Raw genomic sequence first — 19,710 nt, forward strand, 5'->3', positions numbered from 1 at the left:
TATCCATAAACAAGCAAACTACAACAGTGTTCTTACTCCATAAGAATAACATGGGGATTTTAAACTTACAGTTTTCTTTAATTTTCTACGCAACCTTTAATAGTACAACAATGTTTCAACACACAACATTGTGGAAAATCATAATTTCAAGTGTTTTTAGCGAATTTCCCTATAGGGAAGTAGCTATTACCGTAGGTGGCACGGTAAGACCTAGACCCGGGACCGATTTACTTTTTCATTTTGATGTCCCCAGAGGCCAAAAACACTATTCGTTCAAATTTTTATATATGTATATATATATAGACTTATATATATATATATATATCTCTAATATATAAAATTCTCGTGTCACAGTGTTTGTCTGCAAACTCCTCCGGAACGACTTCATCGATCGTTATGAAATTTGGTGTGTAAATTCTGTAGGTATGCGAATAGAAAGTAAACTATTTCCCGTTTCGAAATTCTTAAAAGGGCTCCGCCCCAGTGGCTCTGGAGTTTCCCATGTTAACCTTATGAGAAATGGAATTAATGAATCTTAACAGCTGTTTCAATTAAACAAGTTGGTTCTGTTCTATGATGTTCAATAGCATTAAAGTTACAAGGATTACCAACAGGGTGCAGCACTATTATTTCTTTTACATTTATGACAACAGCTAATTTGCAACCAAAAGGTGAGTGAGCGTAGCGAACGAACTTCAACCTGGAGGCGAGTGAGCGTAGCGAACGAGCTAACCTGAAGGCAAGTGAGCGCAGCGAACTAGCTCCAACCTAAAGGTGAGTGAGCGTAGCGAACGAGCTCCAACCCAAAGGTGAGTGAGCGTAGCGAACGAACTTCAACCTGGAGGCGAGTTAGCGTAGCGAACGAGCTAACCTGAAGGCAAGTGAGCGCAGCGAACGAGCTCCAACCTAAAGGTGAGTGAGCGTAGCGAACGAGCTCCAATCCAAAGGTGAGTGAGCGTAGCGAACGAACTTCAACCAGGACGTGATTGAGCGATGCGAACGAGATCATCTTGAAAATTAAACGTAACGGTACTTTCTTTCCATCGGTCTGTCTTAGGGGAAACCTATAACTTAGGCGATACGAAGTTCGCCGGGTCAGCTAGTATATATATATATATACGTCCGTGAACGCGATAACTTGAGTAATTTTTGTCCGATTTTGATGAAATTTGGTTTAAAGGTGTAAAGCGGGATAAACTTGAATGAGTTCGCTAACCAGCACGATCGGACCATGGGAACGGGGCTTTACGGGGGGTTTTATGGGGTAAAAATTGGTTTTTCTCACTTTTGACCCTCAAAACACAAAATTTCCCAATTTCTCTTTAGACCTTTTTAAAGAGCTTAAAAAAACAAATAATTTAGTATATAAAAGTATTTTTGTTCGATTATTAGTAACGGAGAACATTAAAAAAATTGTAAATTTAAAATTCCCATGTTATTCTTATGGAGAATATTGTCAAATGTTGTAGTTTGCTTGTTTATGAATATATTTTGATCAAACTTGGCAAATTTATTTATTTTGTACTAAGCTATCAATATTTTACTCAAAAACACACTTTATTAGTTTCCTTGTAGCAGCAAACCTAGGTACTCGCTAAACCTAATGTTATTAAAATATATTTAACTGAAAATCAATTCAGACAAATGGAAATTCGCTTAGTCGGCAGGTTTGCTGCAGCGGGGGTATTATTAATAATTTGTTTATTTAATTCAAGAGTTAAAAACATGTTTTATCACAATTCCTAGACAGAGTATAAAGTTTATTTTAAAGTTGCTTAATTAAAAAGTTTCCGCAAAGCAGCAGATGTCTCAAGTATCACTTGAGTTCCGGAATCAGTTTAATAAGACTAAATATCAGTTAAACTGGACTCAAAAGTCCAATTTGTTTGGTAGTATGGAAATTGAAACATTAGCAATTCAGATGTAACTTAGGCCTTGCTGTGTTAATCTCTTTCACAAAGCCTCCTTGGAAATGTTCATACCCTGTGAAATGGCAAACTTGGTTAATCTTCAATGTCATTAACATTCAAATTGTCCAATCATTGTTGGTGGAAATGATGGTGAGGTCGAAGGGGCGGGGGGTGTTCGAATATTAACATTGTTGTAAACCAAGTTTATAAGTGAAGAAATCGTTGTGTTTTATAAAACCGTTCTACCATAAAAAAATAAAATTTTACCTAATGCTTCATCATATGTTTGGGCTATTTTGATAACTGAAAAAGTTTAACAGTGAAGACTTTCAGTTATAAGAAAGAACCTAAATGTTATAGGAACTATAAGTTATAATAATTGTGGCCTCTTAATCTCTGTGTTACATCTCAATTGAAGAATTATTTATGTAGCCTATATAAATGTATAAGCTGTAACAGTTTTCATTTAAATAACAACATGCATTATCATCCTGTTGCGTAGCTCGTGCAGAGCAACTACAGAAAAACTCGATAACAAGACCCTCCTGGAGATTATTATAAGAATTGTTATCAAGGTTGACTTCCTTTTATGGTTGACATTTGATTAAGGGGTAAAATAAATACAAGATTTGAAAATGACATCTGTTATTAAGGGCGACTTGTTATCAATGTTCCACAGCAGTTTGAAAAAAATCTCTTTGTAATTAATCCGACATAGTCAGTTAGATGAGATCTTGTCGTACAATAGCAAACTTGTCATACACAAACAGTGTTATCACGACTCTGCACTAAACATTGCTAAAGCGAGATATCGCTGTCTGTCTGTTTACTATTCATGTGTCCGTGTGGCTGCAAACAGCTGCGACAGTGGGGGAAATATTGTTAGTTTTGTTTGGGAATTCATTGTTTGTCAATACATAGTAAATACTCCTTTTCTGACCTTGTCAAATATTTAGTTTCTAGATAGATGATTCTGCATGATTTATTTTGTTCTGTTTGTTTCATTTTTTTTGCATGCAAGGCATAACTGACAAGTTTTAATACTGATCTATTTTTAAAATGTCAGTGGAAACCCCAATAAAACAAAAATAACAGTTGTTTTTATTTTTGTAAATCTTACTATACCTGCTCAGGGAGCGAGCTGGTGTAGTGGTTAGAGCGCAGGACTTTGTCCCATAGGTCCTGGGCTCAAAACCTGCCAAGTCACCAATGGATAATGCTAAAGTGATAATGCCGCAACCCCTAGGTCTAGCCTGAAGTAATGTGAAAAACAATCCAGGGTTCGTGCCTAGCCTCCTAGGAAAAAAAAAAACTACCTGCTCAAAATAATTTTCTGTAAATTATATAATAAAATATTTGGAATTTTGGAAATATGTTTTTGTTTATACATTACTTTGAATAAGCTAATTTATAAACAATTAAAATAAATTACTATTCGTGATAGTGATTTCCTAAGTATTGAGATTGAAGGTTATATTGAGCAATTTAGGGCTGACGGTTTTCAAAATCTCAGCAGAAATAAAATTAGCCTAAGGACATTTTACAACTAATCTAATATCTTAAAAAGTTAATCCTAGTATCTCAGTCTTTTAGATTAATTAAATTCAAAATATAATACAAATCTTAAAAAATACACTGTAATATCATAATTCAATATGTAAATCTTAATATAAAAAGGTTAAAAATGATGCTGCACAGATATGACTCATGCTCCTTTCATGATTAATTCATACACAAACTTGGAGCCTTGGGAGGAGAATCCTGATACAATTTTAACCGCAGAGTGTTGGGGCGGAATTTATTATGTCCCGCGTGAACACAGATTGGCAAAAGTGGAGTGCTTTATCATTGATTTATTGGGCAATAAGGTTTGAACTTTTCTTGCCAACTCAATATCTAATATTTTATATTAAATGACGCAACATCAAGATTGTTGCTGATATTTTTGAAAATTTCATTACAAGTCGTAATAAATTAAATGTGTTTTGATGACGAGGATTTTGTTTAGAATCTGGTTAAATAGTCAAGAGGTCATGCAAATATATGTATTGTAATTACAGGAGCTCTGTTTAGCATAATAATCTTAATCACGTTTCAGATGTTTAATGGCTTACCATATCAGATTTTTATCTACAAACTATTTTGGGTTAAAATTGGATATAGCATCAAACTTAAAAGATAAAAATCTTATGTTTAGGTAGGCTACTTTAAATGACATTACAGTAGAACCTCGGTTAACCGAGCCTCGCTTAACCGAGCCTCGCTTAACCGAGACTCCGGGTTAACCGAGGCCGTCCTCGAATGATTTTTTTAATTTAAAAAGCAAAAGAAACACGCACAAACTACGTACAGTAATGAGCGTTTGGGTGCTCCTTTTATCGCAATACGCACGCTAGCCTGCAATGCGTTAAAACTACTGTACAGTAAAATGTTGGCAACTGTTGTGTTTCCTCGGCCAAATATTTGCGTAGCTTAGCGCTTATCTTTGCCGAATGCATACGGCACTGTCACCCGACACCGCTCGCCAGAGCAGCTGCAGGTGTTGTAACCCGACACCGCTCGCCGCCGGACCAATGCGAACTGTTTCAATGCCGAGACGCGACTGACTGAGCCACTCGCTCTCCCCACCACCCCGATTCGACAAAAGTTTTTTTTTACAGCGATGAATCTGATGGGGCGACTGAGAAAATATCACATACAGAAGGTCTAAGAATGATCGAGGGAGCACTGGCATCACTGAGCTATAATTCTAACTGGAGGTAGCACTGAATGTCAAAGATGCGTGTCGCCAGCCGCCATGTTTGCGTGAGGTGTGAGTTAAAATGAAGCCATGTTATTGGATGAAAAAACTCACTGCTATGCAAACCTAGTTATAGAAGCCATGTTATTGGATGAAAAAACCTGCTGCTATACCAACCTAACATAATCAGCGACACGCTTTTGACAGACTTCTGCAATGGCAGTGCTACCTCCAGTTATAATTTTAGCTCAGTGACTGGCATACATTGAACAACAAGAAACCGCAACAACAAACGATTTAGTTTGGCTGCGACGCTGGCGCAACAGGGCGGCTAGCCTAAGATCCTCTAATCTAAGTCAAAAAACAATAACTGATTTCTTTGGGAAAAAAGATTAGCTTACTTTGTTTATTTTTGTACAATGTACAGTAAATTAATTTTCATTTCTTTGATTTAATTTTGTAAACAGGAATACTGTACTGTAACTAAACTTCTGTACATTGTGTAGCCTATATCATACGTATTCAGTTGTGCAATAAATTGAGTGTTATATTAAAACAGTGTTTATTATTGTGAGTGTTACCGTTTCCTCTCACGTTTTATTGCGTACTAATAACATTTCTTGTACTAATAAACTAAACAACAGTTCAGTTAATAACTTTTGTTCATGTTTTAGTATATCTTGAGCTATTTTTAGCCCCGGTAACGATTTTTAGGTTACGTTCCGTGTTATCCGAGGTTCGCCGTATCCGAGGTACCCTCGGTCCCAATTACCTCGGTTAACCGAGGTTCTACTGTATTGTGCTAAAAAATAATTTTCTGATTGGCATTGTAAGTGTCAGTGCTGTTATAGGAATAAAAGAAAATAACATTGTAACACTTTTCACTTGTATTGCACAGTAATATATCAAACAGTGTAGGAAGGCATATTTTTATTTTTATCCCCTTAAAGAAATCATCTCACACTTTCTCCTAGAAAATAAGTTTTCCCAATAGCCTTTTACTATTGGCTATGCACAACTCACCACAGATGTAATAGTACAATTTTTATAGATTGTGTAAATTAGAATGGTGAGCCGGATCCGTTTCCTGTCACTCTTATAATCTGTACAGTCATGTCAACAATTAATTGTTTTTGGATTAGTTTAATTTCACTAGCATCTAGTGGCATGACTTTCGCTCTCTTAAGCCTGTGTCACACTTGGCTACTTACTAGCAGCTACCTAGTAGCAGCTACTGAAATAGCAGCTACTTTTCCTGTCACACTTATTTTGGTAGCGTCTATTCACTAGCTGCTACTACTAGTTTAGCTCAAGAGAGGTTATGTCCCAAAGACACGGATATTTTTTATACAAGTTCAAAAAATTAATCACATCTCCCCCACCCCACTTCGGATCACTCATGATTACTTCAGAAATTATTCAAAATGAACGAGAATAAACGAATCAGGCTGACAGCACGTGGTGCAAGTAGCCGCTTGTCTGCTATTGAAGCTGTCACACTGGGCGACAGTCGCTACTTGATAGCTGCTAGTTGGTCACGTGACTCATTAGCGCAGTTTAGTAGCACGGAAAGTTGGACATGTTCAACTTTCCATGCTAGTAAAATTTCACTAGCGCGCTACTCTTAGTAGCTGCTACTGCCTATGTCACATTGGCTACTTAGTAGCTGCTATTTCGCTAGCTGCTAGTAAAGTAGCGTAGTGTGACACAGGCTTTAGGGATGTTGGGAGCTTTTCCCTCATTCCTTCCACACGCTATACTAACCAACACAATCCAAACTGCCAAATTTATTTCAATACCTGAAATGGAATAATATTTTGGAATAGCTGTACATTAGGAGAATTGTAAAGAATGTTTTAGAGTAAAAGAATTGAGATCGTATACAGGTTTTGTTTACTCTGCTCCAGTAATCTTGCCTGATCCAATATCCTAGTCTCTTACTACTGTATTTGCAACACTTGTATGGGTTCTTTGTGATTTATTGACCTTTTTAGGGGTTCCTTGTATTTATTACAAAATAGTTCACTTATAGGCAAACTTTAAAAGTAGGCACAATTATTATCTAAAGTAACATAAGTAAGGAAGTTTATGTTTTTTTTTTCAATAAATTATTCATTTTCTCAATGAAATTGTAGTTTTGTTGTTATCTAGCCTTTATCCTTAAGTTAAACGATATTATTTAATAAGTCCCTGACTAATTACAATCTGTCCACTGTTCAGGTTATTATTATTATTTTATTGGTTAACTACAAAATATGATCACCTCCTTGATATTGCAATACAGATGATTGACTGACGTGTTAAAAAAATTGCAGGCTTACATAACCAACTAATTATTTACGAATTCCAATTTTTGTTTCATATGTGAGCATTTTTTTTGTATGTTATTAAATTTGGATAGTTCAATGTTCAAATTATTTGGTATGCTTATTGGCCATAATAACCCCTTTTGCCAGGCCAGGATATCCATTCTTACAGTAGAGTTAAGGGAGTTCCAGCTATTATATCGAAGATGTGAAAACTATACAGGTTAGCTTTTTTAGCCTACCACACTGTGTACATGCCATTGGCGTTTATTTTCATACCTATTTTGTAAGACCGATTTCAAAGTTAATTGATAGGACCTTTTACTAGCCTAAATTTTTGTACAGTATTATCTCTCATCGAAAACTTGAACATTAAGGTTAAAATCTAATTCTTGCCTTATTTATCAACACTCTAAGCCACATTGTGTCCCAATATGAAAACGTAATAATAACCCTGTAAGAAATTATGAATCAGAAAATTTATCGTGTGATATGTTTTTTTTAATCTTAAGTGTGACAGTGTTTTACATCTCAACACTACAGTAGTTATTGCTCGATCCTCATGCAAAGGTTGCGGTTCTGAGTTGAAGCACAATAGCAGGGTTAGGGAGGAACGATAAACAATGCTTGTACGTATTCAGCGGCTTGTTTAAGGCCTGAACCCACCCGAGTGTGTATTCATTACGAGCTGACTCCTGAATAATACTCACACCCACGCTGCTCGCCTTGGGTTATGATATATTAGATCTTAACCCAGTTAATTATGGTCTTATAAAACGATGGGTTTTTAATATTATATTTGATTTTTAAGTTGAATTGGATGTTTTAATATTGTTTTAATTGGTAAAACAAAACAGCTAAGTAGAAAAGGGGGGAAAAAGAAAAATCTGTAAAATTATTTTGTTATTTTCTGTTATTAATTGGGCCTCGCCCACAAGTTTTTGTAAATTTTGTGTGGTCAGGCTGTTGTAATTTCATAAATAAATATATTCAAATTTTGAATTTTTTTTTTTGCTGCAATGATATATTTTTTTTAATATATTAAAATTCTATGTGGCTAGTTTAATTGTAATAACTAATTCTATAGGGCCTACCTGAAATAGTTTTTTGATTTTTAATAGGTTTGATATAAATCCAAATTACTCGAATCTAAAAGTGTGTTTTCCTTAATATGATGTAGGATTTCTTGATAGATAATTCTTTAAAGTTATGTAAAATGATAAGATAAGGTTGTTTTTTATGATACTGCATTCTGTTTGATTGGCAAGTATTAAAATTATACTATTATGGTTTAGTAAAATCAACTCCACCATAGATTTCCATATAGTTTAAGACATTTTAAAATATTAATTAAATTGTTTTTTAGAGACAGAATGGTTAAATTAATAGAGTTAAACTGCATAAAGGAAATTTTAATAAACCAATTTGAATTGGTTCCTACTAAGAGCTAAAGCAAGATTTGAAATGAATGATTCAGACGGAACGTTACACTTCACTGGGGATCATACGGGACGAGAATGGATGTTTTAATATTGAATCAGTAATATTGATTTCAGTTGAAAAGCGGTTGTCGTTAAGCAAGTGTGACTCAATGTCGGTCCATATACGAGCAAAGTGGTACTAATGGAGTTGATAAGCGATATTGTCGCTGCGACGAACACTGTTTTGGTATCGCTATTGGTTGTCAATGTACTTTTGACACGTGATATTGTTTGTCGATGTTAACGACATACAAGGTGAATTGAAAACTGAATGAAATGAAAAACATACGTTTTTATTTTAATGACAGAATCTTTAATATATTTGAATGAACTTGTTTTGAATTAAATACTTTAAAATGTAGACTTATGATAGTATATAAAAAATATAGGCCTACTAGGTGAAAAAAAAATTTGAAACGTGCATCATGAAATTGTATAAATATAGGCTTTGATTTTTTAAACGCAAGTAATAAATAAGCGTAAGTTACAATCAGTAATATAATAACGTATTCCAAACGACCCAAAACAACTATGTTTAGGGTAAATAAAAGTCGAATATTAAAACCAACATCAATATAGTAGTAGGAAACTTTTACAGTCAACTTAAATAATTGACTTTCGCCATCTAAAGTACACATCACATCTATATGAACCAGGTGTAGTAAAATTTTTCCAAAGAACATAGTTTTATTTGAATGAGCTTCTCACAGAAGGTGCTACATTCTAAAACTATTTTCTCTCCTTGTTTTTATTACTGTGACAGTCCATGTGATTTGAAAGACGCTCTTAAAGAATCTCTTAAAAATCTATCAACCTAAAAAATTATGTTTCACTCTTATATCGAATCGTATGGAGTAATATGGTTGTCTTTGCATTATTCCACCCTCTATGATAACAAGAAGGGAACTAAGCCTCCAAACACACTTGCGCCTGTCAATTTGACATCCTTACCTTCTTTGTTGAACATTAAGAGGGTGAATCGTGTTGCAGAAACACTTCTGTTTTCTACTAATTCTTGTTGAAGTTTTATTTTTTATTCAACTGTATTGTGTTTATAAATTCAAGTAATGGAAAAATTATATATTTTTTACCATACATTTGTGTAACTTATGTATAACTTGGTATCCAATCCCAAGTAATTGGGAAATGAAGTAGGTATATACTGTATAGTAAAATGGAAAAATAAGTTATGGTGTACAAATACTTCTAACATATTTTAAATATATAAGCATGGTTTGGTGTTATTACAAAGTATTTTTTACAGATTGTGATGGGAAATTCTGTATTGTTCTGCTAAATAACATAAATAACACCAAACTCGCTCACCAACAATTTACTTTAAACAAAAAATCATTTATGATTCTGTAAAGCTGTGCTTAAGAAGAAGTCATAGTTATTTTAAGTCAACAAATTCATGAGAGCAATTTTATTATGTTTGCTGTTTTGCAATCATCCTCCAAAATTGATTCTGTCGTTTTAGTTTTGTTTGATTCCCTTTTCATCTTGTGTGGCTGTGGGCTGATATTGATTCTGTGTGGTTGTATCTCTGATTGGTTCCCTGATCAACTCTTGTGGTCATCAATGTTTGATTTTTTGATTAACTTACCAGCTCTTGCCTAATGTTGTGATTGATTCTGCGTAGTTGGGTCTCCGGTTGATTCCCTGATTGATTCTTGTGGTCATTTTGGTAGTAATGTTGGACAGATTTGTAATTACTTTTTCCCTGTTTCAGAGCGGTAGCAGCATATTTGAGGGCTCTTAACCTTAGCCCTAACAATGCTGTTGTCCACGGCAACTTGGCCTGCGTCTACTATGAACAGGGGTGAGTGTCGACCCTCTTTAAAATAATTTAACTTCAACCTGTTCATGTGTTTGTCAATTTCACCGTTTCCTTTTAAAATGTATTGTTGTGAAAAGTAAATAAAAGGACCTCTTAATCTACTAATACTTCAAACATGTACAGTAGAACCTTAACCCTTATGGAGATTATTTAAAGTGACTTATTATCAAGGTTGACTTCTTGTTCTTGTTTGCAACAAGCATATGTGATTAAGGGCACAAAATCAAAATTATTTATAAACGACAGTTGTAATTAAGAATAATTGAGGTTTTTTGAACTTAAACTGTTTACTTACAAAATGGTAAATACATACAAAAGATGGTGAATGGTGGTTGATTTTTTTTACATTCCAATCATCATCAGACCCATTAAGCAATTGACAAGAATATCAATGCCATCAATGCTTATATACTATTACAGTCTGTATATTGTAGAGTGGCACACGGCCAACCAGCTTCCTGGGTTGGTCCTCATCTCCCCTCGGCACTCGCAGCCGTTTCCTTGAAGAGTCACCGACTAGCACCTCTAATACAATTACTATTTTATTCTTTCTCCGGATATCTCCATATAAATATAATATTAGTAAAGTACCAAAAAATCTAAAATAAATTAGCTAACTTAATATCTCATCTTGTCATGATTGAATCTTTTTAATCAAAAGTACAGCTTTTGTAACAGTTGTAATCAATTTATCGTTATGGCAACATTTTTTTACCTTGGTGGTTAATGACTGGAACACCCTAATGACCGGAGCTGCTTTTGCTTCATTAGAGGTTTTAATGAGCTTTGTTTTGAGTTATTAAAGATCAGCAGGACGTTTACACAGAGTTTTAAATTAATTAACATTTTTGGAGTTAGTGTTTCTTTTGTTGAACTCATCCATAAAATGTCAATGTTTGAATCTAAGACTTTGATAATAGAGAGTATTAGATAAAGATTAATTTCTAAACTCTGTCTAGGCTCTGAAATTATTTTAACCTTCAATCGTACACGTCTTTAAAAAGCTCATTGTATGAAATATCTCAGTCCCAGAACTAAAGTTGCGGTTGGTTATTTTACTCAGAGCCGTGTTTGGCGGGCAGGTTACCTGCTACAGGTAACTTGAAATACACTAGAGGCAGGTTACCTGCCACAGGTAACTTGCAATACACTACAGGCAGGTTACCTGCCACAGGTAACTTTCAATACACTAGAGGCAGGTAACCTGCTCGGCAAACTTCCTGCTCACTGGCCTCCTGTAAATGCGGCCTTAGTGATATTACTAACATTAGTATTTTTGTTTTGTTACCTTCTTAAGTGTGCTACCATATTTCTTTTCTTTTCCTGTTATAGCTTTGAAATACTGAAGATTGAAGAAGTTACTCATGAAACATACTCTTTGCTCGAGGAAATTTGGTTGTCTTATCTTGTGATTCTATCCAAATAACTTTTATGTATTTAAAATGTTGAATCATTGCCATATTTGGTATAGTTATTGTTCTAATTAAACATTTGTAGTTAAAGTAGTAATACATTCCCCTAACAAATGGCTATTTGTGTAATCGTAAGTCCCATCAGTGTTTCTATCAGGCTAAGCACACCATTACCTTGAATAATGATCAAAGTGGCTAGTCTGACGGTGTTGTGTTGATTTGCATACTAATACACCATAAAGAGATTTCATCTCTGGCAAAACGGTTCCATTTGTCTCAGTAAGACCCATTTTCTTATGAACAATTTCCTTGGCTTTATCAAATTATTTAATAAAATTGAGTTGAATTTGCTTATTTTCAAATTATTAATTGGTTAATCTATGTGATATGATTAATTTTATAATAAAACATGTTAGTGTAGAAGCCTAATTTACAAGTTTTACATGATCTAATTAATTGTGTCTGGTAAATTCAGAAAAAGGAAAAAAGGAACTGTGTTTTGTTTTTAGTAATATTCTCTTTTGGCGAATTTCCCTTATAGGAAATAAGCTATTGCCCTAGGTCTCGTGATAAGACCTAGACTCTGGACCGATCTACTTTTTTGTTTTGATATCCCTTGAGGCCAAAATCCACGTCATCCTTAGTAGTGGATGACCTGGATTTTGGCTTATGTTAAACCATGGTCATATCCATCAGGGTATAAAGTTTATCCACTTAATTTTGTCAAACTATTATTAGGCCTACACTTAGAACATGAACTAATAAAATATGAAAACACAAAAAATAACTCGACAAATAGCCCTAGACATATTAACCTCTTATTATTAAATATGGTCAACAAGAACGATTCACGATGGTATGACATTGCGCTTTCAATCTATAATTAATTGTGTGTATTGACATTTGATGAGTCAAAACGAATTTCTAGTTGTTTTTTTAAGCTGTACTAAAACTTTAAGATTTGCGTAGCTTCAAATCTCTTATTAATTTCCAAAGGGATATGACCACTTAGATGTAATTTAAGTATCATGTTGTTCTAACTTTGATTAGTTTATTTGTTTGTTTAGTCTCATCGATCTCGCCATCGATACATATCGCAGAGCCATCGAGTTGCAGCCAAATTTCCCCGATGCCTACTGTAATTTGGCAAATGCCCTTAAGGAGAAAGGACAGGTAAGCTAGCAACTAAATAGAACAGATTGTGCTAGAACAAGAAAAGTTTGTTAGAGTGTCATTGCGCTTGGATTGTCACAAGTGGTTGTGATAACAATAATACTTTTACCACATCTGAATTGTAAGGTTCTTCAAAAATGGCCATATGCAACGGCCAAAGAGGCAATTACACCATATTGGTGTGATATGGTTTTTCTCTGAAGACCAGAGAAGAGATTTATAAATTTGTTCTACTGTGTGAACTGGGCAGGAAAATCAGATACCTTCCTTTTCAGTCTAAAAATATTAGTTCACTTTTTATATGACAGACTTTATTACTTCAGGTAGGGTCAAAAATGTTGATCCTCAGATCTCTGGCCAAAATGAAGTAGCTTTGAACTGGATTGATTTGGTATTTATGTTATTGTTACCACTACAATTGTTTTACAATAGTGTACAATATATATCTTAATCAAAATTAATGGTAATTTTTTTCTGTGGCCACAGTTTAAATGTAAGCACCCTCCACAGTTCCGGTTTAACTGTGAATGTCTCTTAAAATTAGCACCAAATCTTGAAAATCTTAAACAGAGCATCTTCGCAGAAACTTTCTGATATCGCAAGAATAAAAGCCAGGCTCAGCTTGAAAAATCAAGGTGCTTACACACATTCTTGTAGTAAATAGCCGATTCCTTTTCATTAAAGGCCTGTTTATGTGTCTACAGCACAAATAAATGCTCCGTCTACTAAGTTTTTATGTAACAAAAAGACAAGTGATATTATCTTTTGCATGAAAAGTAGTCAAATTCAATGCTTATGTACATTTGTATTTCTTTGGTAGATAAAGTAGTGATTCATCTCTATTCAAGGTGTTATAATCAAGGTTCAGTAATAATTCATTTATTTAGTTTTTGTTAAGGTCGTGGTTAAGGGATTGATTTATTTATCTGGTTACGTTTCAGGTGGTGGAGGCAGAAGAATGCTACAACACTGCTCTGCGGCTGTGCCCGTCACACGCAGACTCCCTCAACAACCTGGCCAACATCAAGAGGGAGCAAGGCTACATCGAGGAAGCCACAAGACTCTACCTCAAGGCTCTGGAGGTGAAGAACATATAGCTGATCAAATCAACCCATTTATTGACCTTTTAGCTCAACAACAACATAATTTTTACCTATCTATTTTAATATTTTTTCCAAGTCTTAAGTCCTTTTATGTCTTTTATCATATATTTCAACAAGATATGTCCATTTTCAACCAAATTAAAAGCTAAAAAATAAAAATCTTTGGTCTTCTCCATAAATAAAGATTTTTGATTCTGATTCTGATTTTGAAACCGATGTAGAAATGAAGAAAAACAAATGTTGTGTGCAATCCCTATTAACTCACTAATGCTGACAAGTTCCACCTAATCTGCACACCCTCCACTTCAGCCAAGCCATACATTAGCTAGCTCAATTTAGATTGCACATGTACAGGATTCGATCCCTGGCATGTAAAAGACCTCAATGGTACCCTTGTCAGGGCAACGCTGAGCCAACAGAACCACCATGTCACCGTCGGCCAAATGGATCGATTGCGAGTATAAGTTCACGACGATGCTATTGCTTGTAGGTTAGATTTGTTGTACTTCTTGAAGGCCTTTGGGTTAGTAGGACTATATCACGGCGAAATGCGGTGAAGCATGTAAGTCTTCGTCAATGGGTTAGACAATTTACAACTTCTCAGATAATTGAAATATACAGGGTGTCCCGGAACTCTCTACCAATATTTTAGGGCATTGATCCTGGGTAAGAAACGTACCTAAATATCATATTTAAATTGTCCGGAAGTCCTTAGTTACTCACACAGCCACCATTTTGTTTTTTCAGTTATTAATTTTTTTCTAAAGAATGGTTAAACATACGAAATGGAAACGTTGCACAACCATTTATGACAACTAGACAAAGCTGCAAAAAATTATGAAGATTTTTCAAATTCATAAAACAAAATGGCGGCCATTTAAAAATTTTTTTCTCAAATAACTCAAAAACCATTGATTTTACAAACATTTTTAATGGCCGCCATTTTGTTTTATGAATTTGAAAAATCGTGATAATTTTTTGGTAGCTTTGTCTAGTTGTCATAAATGTTTCTGCAAAGTTTCCATTTCGTATGTTTGACCATTCTTTAGAAAAAAATTAATAACTGAAAAAAACAAAATGGCGGCTGTGTGAGTAACTAAGGACTTCCGGACAGTTTAAATATGATATTTAGTTATGTTTCTTACCCAGGAGCACTGCCCTAAAATACTGGTAGAGAGTTCCGGGACACCCTGTATTAAACTAAACATTAGCCTCAATCCTTAAAAAAGCAGGGCTTGAGGTGAAGGAGAATCCTGTAGCTTTTTGGATCGTTATAATCTGCAAAGCAAATGCAAGACTTTATTTTTTTAGAAAGAAGAGATTTATATCAACAAGATCTTTAATACAGTATTATAACTACTCAAAATTGAATATGTGAACGAAATGTAGAGCTCAATCGTAAAAGAACAGGACCATATCGAAGAGATCACTATTAAAAAATCATTTCTGTTCTTCAGAGGATTGCAATAGTTGTAACAAATGGATCTAATCCAGGGTTTGAATTAATTCAGAATTATTGATGGAAGTGAATGATTGTAGGTGTTCCCGGAGTTTGCGGCAGCCCACAGCAACTTGGCGTCCGTCCTGCAACAGCAAGGGAAACTCAACGAGGCTCTGATGCACTACAAGGAGGCCATCCGCATACAGCCGACCTTTGCGGATGCCTACAGGTCAGTACATAACCTACTGCTAAACATTCACTTTTGGTTACTAAAGTAGATATCCCTGCTATATAAACCAGTTGTAGCTTTTTTTTAATAAAAAAGAACATGTAGTTGAATGAGCTACTCTAGTACTTCAGTTAAAACTCTATTTTTTCTCTGTTTCTTGTTACTGAAATTGTCTATGTGACTTGAAAGATAATGGTTTACATTAGGTTGTTCTATCGGTTTGGTTTTTTAATCAGTTTGTGTATTCAATAGAAATCAGTAATATACATCAGCACATTCTGTTGGGGTCTCAATTCAACTGAGTCTAAAACTGGGGACAATTCAATATGGGCATGGGGATGTCTAGTTTTACTAACAATCAAAAATTAATCTAGGGACCTAAGCTGCCTTCTCACATCGTTTCTCATGGTGTTGTTCTATGAATCAGTCAATAATGTCTGTATTTTGATACTTATGTATTTCTTAAGGAAATTACAAATAAGTGTATCTAGTCAGACTTGATATTTTCCTTGGCAATGAAAATATGTTCTTTTAAAATCAATGTTATACCACCACAAATAAGGGATGATAAATTATGTCTGTTTGTCAGGTTGATAAATTTTCTATCAATATTAATGCTACCTAAAACTCCAATGTGTAACAAGGATTTCATCTTGTTGGAAAGTGAAAATAGCAGTACAATGAGGCGGGCTAGAACCATATCAAAAAGACAAACACTATAGATTGACTGAGGACAAAGTTCATTTCTATATTTACAAGTTTTTCCTGTGCTGCAGCTGCAAGATAGTCATAGTCAATACACATTTGTAAAAAATATAGTCTGAATCTTTAGTGCAACAGTTGAGATGACATTTTTTTTCCTTGCAGCAACATGGGAAACACGCTGAAGGAGATGCAAGACATACAAGGAGCTTTGCAGTGCTACACACGAGCCATACAGATCAACCCTGCGTTCGCTGACGCTCATAGCAACCTCGCCTCCATTCACAAGGTAACATGATACGTCATACACAAGTTGCTCAAAACATAGCAGACTTACTAAGTAATTGGCAACAGAGTGAGTGAAAATTTGAGTGCAATAAATTGTGTACTATTGACTTTTGGATACTGAAGTATACATTTTATTAAAAAAAGAAAACAGTTGAATTAGCAACTCACAGAGTGCGCTAAAGTCTATCTTGCTTAGTTTTTGTTACTGAGATAGGTTATGAGACGTTAAATATGCTAAAGATATTCTTTCACTTTATATTGGTGTAAAATACCTGTATCTATGCACGATGTGTTGCCATATGGCAACTAGATTCGACTAGTGATGGTCGGATCCGAATATCGGACTACCGGATCCGCCAGATCCGAGCTAGAACCGGCACCCGTTCGGTTTGTGACATACCCACATCGTTCAGTTCTTTTGTTTTTTGTTTCCGGTACTTAGATTTTTGTCTTTTCTGTACACGTGTGTGTGTCTTATATATTTTTAATTGGCTTGTATGTTAGGAAACTAGTTGTCATACCGCAACACATAGATCACATAGATGCAGGTATTTTAAACCAAATGATAATGTTTAAATGTGATTAGGAGGCTAAAATGTTATATTAAATGTAATGATCTTTTAGTTTGGTTTGGTGAAAAAGTTAGGGAGTTTAAAATGAATATTAAATTTTCAATGGCGTACTCTATCAGTGGCTTAATTCTACTGTTTTTTGTCCATTGACTACTTTAATACGAGAATGGAATGTTGAGATTCATCCATAGTCTAAGATACTACATGATACTTTTTTAACAAGAGATTATTAAGGATGTTTAATTTATGTCGTAAATATTTGAAAAGCAATATTGAGATTTTATTTTAACTAAGGTTTTAGTTTTACATATCGCTGAGGTTGATGATTTATTTCTGAAACTTAATGAAAAAGTCTCTGATTAGGAACTTTTTGGAGGGATGAGTTGTATGGAAGTAATTTACAACTGGGTGAAGAATAATTCACTCGATACTAACAATTAATTTAATTTCTGATTTAGTGTTTAAGAAGATTGGGTAGCAGAGAAAGCTCTATCTAAGTACCAGTTATCTAGATAACTAGTTACGATTTTGATTCTGAAATCTTATTTCTATGAAATGTTTCTGACAAATTGGTGAGCTTAACTCAAAGCTGCTTTGAGCTATCCTTTAAGTTGCTTTGAGATTGCACAAACTAAGTTGTAATTTAATTTATCCTAGTTGTATTGTAATTAGTGATGGAGTAATAATGACAGGGTTTGTATGATAAACAAGTAAAGGTGTTTCAGAGATGAGATATGAGAAAGAGAAATTTCTGAATTCTATTCGTTGGTCAGGAAGATAAATCTCCCCTTACCCCATTGACTTAGCAGTTTTCTTTCAATTCACCCAATTTTGTGATTGATTTAACTGTGGCAAAATGTAGCATGGTCAACTAAAAAGAAAAAAAAGAAACGAATATACTACTAAACTAAAGGGGTACCATGTTGACGATTTCATCAACATTCACTGGCTTTTCGTAATCCACAGAAATTAGCTAAGTCTACTGTCATAGCAAAATTGACTTCCCTATCATTGTGCCGTCTTGCCCTAGTTATTTCAAGCACCTTTTATCAATTTCTTTCCCCAACTAAAACCTTTTCCTGACCCCCTTCACAAGCGGTGGTCGTCACGAAATGATCTGTTCAATAGACCTATTTCTCTTTCTCATCGAACGAAATTACGAAAACATGCATAAACTGACACCCAGGTATATCTTCGTGGTAGCCAAATTCTGATTCAGCCACATTTAGCAGCAGTCCTTCAGCAAAAACCGTCGGATGAAGTCTGGGTGCAGCTTTGCATTATCGTAAGTTATATTTCAGTATTTACAGTTCATTGGCGGCCAGAGCACTGCAGTAAGTTGAGTATTTAGACAGTCTGGTAGTTCCAGATGGTGTCTTGCGGTAAGTATGAAAAGAAAGTTATCTGGTGTACTGACAAATGGATTAGTTTGATAGCAGTTTGTCACTTGGGTAGGTAGTAAAAAACTAATTACAAAGGTTTATAAATTTATTTATGTAACATAGAATAGAATAGTCTAGGTTTAAAGGACTTGCGTTAGGATAACAGGCTTATGAAATAGGAAAGAGTCCATCACAAGAGACATAAAACCCTTTTTTGAACACAAACAATCCAACCGAAACCTTCCGTAGTTGAAAACAATGTTATTAACAGAAAATTATTCAAATTTTTATCAAGTTAATTTTTGTTTTTCTTGTACCAAGATGGCCTTTCTCCCATTTAGGTAAGCCTGTGATCCCAACAACAATAGTGTTTGTATAGTTGTATATGAAACCCTCATACAATACTTGGTAATTGTGTTTGAATATCATTGTGCATGGGTGCTTTGCTGGTATACGTTGCAATTGTAATACAGAGAGAGCTCTTCAACAAAAGTAACCATAAGATGTGTGGTAAGTAAGCTGTTTATAAGTTATTATATGGTTGGGTGGCTGTTTAAATGTTTAAAGTTAAACACATTAATTACTGGGGGGGGGGGGGGGAGACTCCTCTGTATGAGTAGTCTCCTGACACCCGGTAGGGAACCTGTTTAGAGTTTAATATTTTTGATTGTTGGCCAACAAACCTTGTATTTTTGTTGATGTTTACCAAAGGCATAATGTTCCACTAAGTAAAATAAATAACCTCTGAGAATAAAAGTATCTGCCTTAATCTTGGAACATGTAGTATTAATTAGGAATTGTTTCTAATCTAAATTATGAACCAGTGGCGTCTTGACTATCCAGTTATCTAAACTTTCTGTGTTGTTTGAACCTTGCCTGGCTATAATCGAGTTCCATAAAATTCCTTTTGCCGCCTCAGTTTGTACTCGGAAGTTTCAGGTCAGGCTTTAGGTGTCTGCCTTGACTGTTTTGTACTTTCTAATTGTTTACGATCACACAGTTGGCCCTAACTGCATAACTCTCTGCTACCCTTTACATTATGGTCACAGTGTGTAAGATTGTCAAGAAAAATCTTATTCAAAGCCTCCTACTGGTTTGACTACAGAGACATTTAATGAATTGGAAGATTGT

General features: G+C 34.7%; 1 protein-coding gene across 2 annotated transcripts in view; it reads left to right on the forward strand.

Annotated features, from left to right (window-relative positions):
* The window catches only part of LOC128995877 (UDP-N-acetylglucosamine--peptide N-acetylglucosaminyltransferase 110 kDa subunit-like), a 109,997-nt gene that overhangs the window by 77,018 nt on the left and 13,269 nt on the right, over positions 1-19,710 (forward strand). For both annotated transcript variants that reach the window (XM_054420902.1, XM_054420903.1), the window contains 5 exons: positions 10,170-10,259; positions 12,757-12,862; positions 13,804-13,944; positions 15,505-15,635; positions 16,503-16,626. In XM_054420902.1, the coding sequence (XP_054276877.1) occupies positions 10,170-10,259; positions 12,757-12,862; positions 13,804-13,944; positions 15,505-15,635; positions 16,503-16,626 (592 nt within the window). The remainder of the gene's footprint in view (positions 1-10,169; positions 10,260-12,756; positions 12,863-13,803; positions 13,945-15,504; positions 15,636-16,502; positions 16,627-19,710) is intronic.

This window comes from Macrosteles quadrilineatus, unplaced genomic scaffold, assembly GCF_028750875.1.
Source record: "Macrosteles quadrilineatus isolate MER2022 unplaced genomic scaffold, UCM_ALF_1.0 Scaffold_5__1_contigs__length_97177068, whole genome shotgun sequence".
Lineage (NCBI taxonomy): Eukaryota > Metazoa > Arthropoda > Insecta > Hemiptera > Cicadellidae > Macrosteles > Macrosteles quadrilineatus.